At 40.5% G+C, this 7,062-nt stretch overlaps 1 protein-coding gene across 1 annotated transcript in view; it reads right to left on the reverse strand.

Annotated features, from left to right (window-relative positions):
* Positions 1-749, reverse strand: part of MS3_00011162 (uncharacterized protein) — a gene marked incomplete at its 5' end in the record, with an annotated part of 30,980 nt that extends 30,231 nt beyond the window's left edge. The window contains one exon of the mRNA XM_051219573.1: positions 742-749. Coding sequence (XP_051064175.1) covers positions 742-749 — 8 coding nt within the window. The remainder of the gene's footprint in view (positions 1-741) is intronic.
* Between the last annotated feature and the right edge of the window lie 6,313 nt (positions 750-7,062).

Here is a 7,062-nt window from a genome sequence, read left to right on the forward strand (position 1 = left end):
GGTTTTTAAAGAAAGTCGGCTAGGATTACTGAATAACATAATTTATGTGTCTATTGCAGTTCAGGGGTTGGAATACAGACAAATCAGTTTAACTCTCTAAAATCGTGACTTTTAGTATCTAGAGCAAAATGATGCTTTGAAAGCTGGACAGACTTCAAACCTGTTTTGAGTTTACAGACTAGGTCATCATATTTCGCTGGGCTCTTAAGTATGAGCACTCTCAACAACGCACAACTTTGTTTTACAGGAGCTATGTGAGTTAATTTATCTAGAGTGGGGTTACATTACAGAAACATGTAGAAAACATCTTATAGCCCAAAGATCAACTGAATTTCAGATGGCCATTGACCTTTGAATCAAGTTATCAATGATTGAAAAAGCTGTTTCAATACGAAATAACAAACAGTAGTTTAAAACCATATCTCGAGAAAGTAGAACTGTATTTTAAATGTATGAAAAGTGCCTCAAATTCCGATACGTCCCACAAAAATGCGACAAGCACCCACTTATTTTTACTTTGAGTAAATACATTCTTAATCCTGCTCATCTATTAGCTCTCCAACGAAAAGAAAGCTTCAAGGTCGGTCTCAAAGTCAGTTAATTTGGACATACTACTAAAATTAGCTTAATTTCGATGTGAACTCTGCGTGAAATACCATCTAAATACTAGTAGGTACTATGATACTGTGGCTATATGGCTTATATTTACAAAGTTCATCATACTGCACTCGAAAACCTCACTTTTCCATTTTGCCACAACGTAAATTTTCAAGAATTGCGCTTCAGTTCAGTTTCAGTTTCAGTTTGGGAAGGACAGGAGGCTCGATGGCCTATGTTAGTCCTGGCAATGGTGGTCTCTCAGTTGATCCAACTTTCTTTTGAAAGAGTCGACGGATGGAGCCTCAACGACGTGCTGAGGTAGTGAATTCCACTCGTTGATGATTCGATGGGAAAGTCGATAGTCAGCTGACAAGTAATTTGTTCTCGGCTTATGAACTTTTTTGGAGTGTCCTCGTAAATTCTCTGTTTTGGAAGACAAGAAAAATGAGGGCATGTTAGGTGCAAATTTATCACTAAGCAATTTGTAGACTGTAATCAAGTCCCCTCTAGTTCTGCGATATGACAACGGGAAAAGGTTCAGCTTGGCCAGTCGAGATTCATACGGAAGCTTCGCTATTGCGGGAACCAGCTTAGTCGCCGTTCTTTGAACCTTTTCCAGAAGCTCACTGTCTTTTTTAAAGCAGGGGCTAGCCGCCTGTATGCAGTACTCAAGTTTAGGACGAACGAACACTGTATACAAAGTCAAAAACGTCTTAGTGTCGACATGACTAAAAGCCCTACGTATTGACCATAACGTTCTAAAACTTTTGGCGGCTATTGCACGGCAGTGTGCAGTAGTCTTTAAGTCTTGACTAACGATAACTCCTAAGTCATTATATGTCTGGACGACAGGTAGCTCAGTGTTATTCATCGTATATGTATCTGTGCCTTGATGACCGATATGCATCACAACACACTTGGAAGTATTTATCGGCAACTGCCATGTTTGAGACCATTCAGATAACTTCTTCAGGTCATTTTGAAGTTCTAAGCTATCACTCTTACATCGTATCGTTCTCCATATCTTGACATCGTCAGCATATAGCAAGACCGATGATGATAGGAGACAAGGAAGGTCATTTACATATAAGAGGAATAGCACTGGCCCCAAAACTGTACCCTGGGGCACTCCACTAAGCACAGTTTCCCAGCTAGATAACTTTGAGTTCACCCTTACTCTTTGTTGACGCCCAACTAAGAAGTCTTTTATCCACATCAATAAATTACCTCCAATCCCGATATGTCTTAACTTATATAACAGCCGGTTGTGCGGAACTTTATCAAAAGCTTTACTGAAATCAATGAAGGCGACGTCTACAGGTAGCTTTTGGTCCTTAAGAGCACACCAGCTTTCACGAGCCACTAATAAGTTAGTGAGACAAGAATAACCTATTCTGAAGCCATGCTGCTTCTCCGAGAGGATCCAGTTTTTATCGAGATACTTAAACAGCTCCTTCCGAATAATCTTTTCTAAGATTTTAACAACCACACTAGTTAGGCTAACGGGGCGGTAGTTCTCAGGTTTGTGTTTCGTGCCTGTTTTGAAGACAGGACTTACTATGGCGTTTTTCCAATCTTTCGGTAAGCGACCCTGCGTAACGGATAGGTTAAAGCATGTACTTAAAGGGTTCGCAACGAAGTTAGATAATTCCTTCAGTAGCCTAGGATGTAATTCATCGGGCCCCGTGGATTTACCTATGTCAAGCTTATTTAGCAGACCAAAGACATCGAGTTCTTTAATGGTCACGCTATCTAGTGTATGTATGGGGGATCTGTATACGCTGACGAGAAGGGTGCTTCTATGGTATACACGTTGCTAAAGTAGTTCGAGAACGCTTGAGCCTTACCAAAGTCGTCCTCCACTAATGATGAAGCAGTACTGTCTCCCCATAGAGCAGGAATATTTCCTTTTCTCCTTGTCCTTTGGTTTATAAAGGAATACAAGCGTTTAGGACATTCTATGGATTCCTTAACAAGTTTTTCTTCGTACAATTTTCTAGACTTACGGAGGGTCGAGGCACAAGTGTTCCGAGCCTTTCGATACTGAGATTTTGACTCATCAGTCCCCAGTAACCTAAATCTATCCCACGTTTTCCTTTTCTTACGGAGAAGGATACGGACCTCCCTACTGAACCATGGTGGTGAGTTTTTCGGCCCCTTTGGTATAGTCCAAGGGATGTGAGGTGTGGTAACTTTTAAGTATGATTTTCGAAATGCGTCCCAGGCCGTTTCAATGGAGGACTCTGGGTCTATTGTCCAATCTATTAACGATGCTGAGTGCATGATGTCTGGTATGTTTGCTTTCCAGACGTTGGGTCTGGACTGGACTGACGCGTCCTCATGACTGGCAGTTATATGGAAGTCGAAAGTTAAAACTGCGTGGTCACTTTTACCTAAGGGTGGCATATGGTGGAGGTTCGCAACATCATCCTCATAGTGAGTCAGTATAAGATCTAATAAGGATGATTCAGTGTCCGGGTCGTACCTAGTCGCTTCTTTCACATGTTGCACTAGGGCACATGTGATAACCGCATCAACTAGTTCCTGCTCGAAGGAATTTTCTGACGATTCAGTTCGCAGATTTTCCCAGTCTACCATAGGTGCATTAAAGTCCCCTAGGATTAGACATCGACCACTTTGGGACCAAGTATTGAGACTGCTTAACAGGATCTCATTTGCCTCACAGCTTGGACTGCGATAGACCAAACCAATCAGCAGCTCTTGTCCCTTGCATTTTAAGCGAAGACTAACTAATTCACACGTCCCACTCTCATGGGATACACTATCGATAATGGTAAATGGGATAGCATTCCTAATGAATAGAGCTACTCCCCTCCTTTGCGCTTTTGTGTTCTGTCGGCCCTTACTAACGTAAAGCCCTCGAAATCAAGTTCTATACTATCTATAGCCTGTGTCAGCCAGGTTTCTGTTACTGCGATTATATCTGGCTTTATAGAGTCAATCTGCACACCTAGTTCCGATCGCTTATTAAGTAAGCTTCGTGCATTGGTGTAACAGATCCGAAGCCTGTTTAAGTGCCTTCGTGCTTCACCCAGAGCGGCTTCGGCATCATTCTCTGTCGAAGTCTTACAACCCGAAAATTTACAATTTTCAGGTCCTTTTCGCCAGCGTCTAACCTATGTTGTGGTTCTTTCTCGGCTTCCCGTCTTTTAACACGGTCTGCCAACGGTAGGTCCTTTCGGATAAAGACTCCTGAACCCTTTAATTTGTGTCCATTTTGTAAAATTAGGTCACGTTCGTTTGAAGAGCCGAATACTACTTTAAGCAGTCTGGAATGATTTGGTTTCGAGTCCGTTAGACTCCTAGTCTATACACCTTTAGCAAGGTGACCCCAGTCATATTTTGAGGCATGAGTTGATTAAGCAGCTGCCTAATCAGTACAATGTCATGCTCAAAACGAGCTTTAGGTTCAGAGCTATCGCTCTCCTTAATTCTATGAAAAATAGCTGACCTGTCGCTATGATCAGTTTTCGATTTTTCAACCACTTTTACGGGGCAGGTTTCCCTTTTATATCAATACTTTTCTTTCTTACAACCTTTACCCATTCGTCAACGCTGCTGGTAGAAGCAATAGCAGTTGCGTCAAACCTAGTGTTGGGTTTTGGGGGTTGTCGACGACCTGAGGGGTCGTGTTATGTTTACCATTTGAAACCGATCGAGCCTTGCGATTGCGGCTCCTAGGTGTTTCCTGTTGGATCCCATCTGGGAGACGGGGAACAGAAGACCCTACTTTTCTTGAGCTTTTTTAAGGCAGGCCCCTTTGAAGACTGCTTTTCCTTCTTTGACGGGCGTGAGTCATCTATCACCGGACTCACCTTAGTTTCCTTCACATTGATTTGCGTGTCAACAGATCGAGTGCTGTTTGACGCGTTCCGACTATGCTTTTTGAAACACTTCTTTGCAGCATCAACCAGTGAGATGGCCTCGGTTAACAAGCTGTTTGCATCCGAGCAGCACTGTTGACAAAGCCACACACAACCCTTCTTACTGAACCGTTTGAAAGCAGCAGGCGTTAAGTTCGTGCAAACTTCGTGGTACCAGCCTTTGCACTCGTCGCACTGCATGCCGCTTTCAACAGGATAACGACAACCCGGACGTTGGCAACTGCTTTTTTTACACTGTCCGGTCATTTAGGAGGGGTTTTTTCAATATGCGATGATACCCAGAAACAAAAAAATTATCAATGACCAAAAAAAGTGAAGAGCTGTAGATTGCTAGGACCAAAAGTACTAACAGATACAGTTGAAAAAGAGGTACTAAAGAGTACCAACGACAAAAACAGTAAAAACGATACTTTAGTCAAATACTTTAACTGAAATAAATTCAATTAAAGTGAAAAACAGTAGTCTTGATACGTAGTAAACGATCAAAACAATGAAATTTACTCAGCGAGGAAAAATACCACTGTCCTTTTTAAATAGCGCGCTTCCTCAGACTTCAGTTATAACGATAGGATATCCATAGACCTGTATTAACACTGTAGATGTCCGATATCATTTTGAATGTATAAGAGAAAGGTGTCGATCAACGTGTTCTGGTAGAGAATTCCGATAATTCACTACTCGAAGCGAGAGACGGGACTCCAGACGTAGACGACTTGATCTCGGTTTTTGAACCTTTCTAGAATGTTCTCTCAAACGATCAATCCTAGAGGGAATGAATAGATAAGACATATTACTGCCAAGGTCATCTTTCAGTATACGATAAGTCAACATTAGATCCTTTGTAATCTGCATTAAAATAACAGTAATAACTTGAGGTGTCTAAGTCAGTTTTCATATTATCGGCTAGAGATACTTTTGGGTAACACACCTCTAAGTATCGTGTAGTGATACGAATCATCATAGTAATTTGATTTCGTCACCACACTAATGTTAGAATTTATTCCTCATGATCATCCACTCATCCATGCCACTATGCTTTCTAACCTCCTATGTATGAGTCTCCAAATCTTTATGTAATCAGCGAAAAGTAGAGCGGCTTATTGTTACAGTTGAAAACTCATTTACATAAAGTATGACGAGGAGAGGACCAAGGATTGTTTTTAAACCATTTGACCATTGTAGATCCTTTTCGAATTGCTTTTGTAAAATAGAATTTCAATGGATATCGGCAGAACGCCATTCCTTCCATTCGAGATTTTCAAAGTGTTTCAAATTGTTATGGGAGGAAAAGATAAAACTTTCGCTACGTATCTACTGGCAGTGGATTACTTTTACCTCCATTTAGGAATTTAGGTATATCAGACGGTGAAATGGGAAATATTTATAAACTATGACATCAATCTGTCATGAATCGTTGGGAATTCGGCAATTTTTCTCCTAAATGAATCGTGGAGGGTCACTAAAATTACCTCAGCTGGCAGAGGATTCCAGAAATTGAACTGTCAATTCTGCTATATCGTGTCCATAATTACAAGGTGTTACTTATACGTTTTGTGTTGGGACTGAGTTTAAGTAGGTGTTTAAGGAGTGGCCAGGATTGTGAAGGATACTGTAAGTCACCGGAAGGTCGCTTTTTGAACAGATTTAGATTTTAGGCTTGTATTTTGAGCACAGAAGACTTTCGGCCCTTGTTGGTTTTTTTCTAGTAATCTTCTGAGAGTACATAATCGTCTCTTGGATGAGTCAGTTAAAAAGATAGGCGTACCTTTTTTATTAACATGTTGACAAGCCTGCTATGCCTTCCGAGATGTCCTGATCTTGTGGGAAGAAAAAGAGAGGATATATTAGGTCCGAAATCGTTTTTCAGTATTTTATACACCAAATTCAGATAACCTAATCTGCAGTAGAATGAAATAAATAGGTTCAGCTTCTGATGACACTCTTTGTGTGGTAAACAGTAAATTTCTTAATTTGCTTTTGTAATTTTTACAAGAAATCCAAGGCACCTTTTAAACAGGTGATTGAAGCATAAACTTTGTTCACAATTTGGGATCTTCCTAAGGTTGTGTGTATTATTGTGATCATATTACTATCTAAAATGGTAAATGTCAATCTCAGAGCCCATAGAGCTTTAAACTCCTTAGCTGTGACCTTTCAGCAGTGGGCTGTGATCTTAATATCATGGATGACTGTCACATGAAGATCTTTGTGAAATCGAGCTATAGGCAATAACTTTTCCATTATGCTTTACCTACTAAACATTGTATCTTCAAAGTGTGTGTAGATACACCTGGTTTCTCTAATAGTTTTCAGGCACTTTTTAGACCAGTTAATGAGAAGAACTAAGTTCGTTCGAAGTGCACGTGCATTTACATTTGATATTTCTCGCCAATATTCTACATCAATGTTGGGATATTCAGGAAAATATCCCAGAAATTATTCTATTAAGTCTAATGCCATTCTTGGACTTGGGAGATGGTATTATTTTCTATTGGTCGGTACTTATTTCACGTGTCATTTTCCTACTGGTCAATATTGTACAATGTCATTTCCTATT

The sequence above is a fragment of the Schistosoma haematobium genome, chromosome 7 (assembly GCF_000699445.3).
Source record: "Schistosoma haematobium chromosome 7, whole genome shotgun sequence".
Lineage (NCBI taxonomy): Eukaryota > Metazoa > Platyhelminthes > Trematoda > Strigeidida > Schistosomatidae > Schistosoma > Schistosoma haematobium.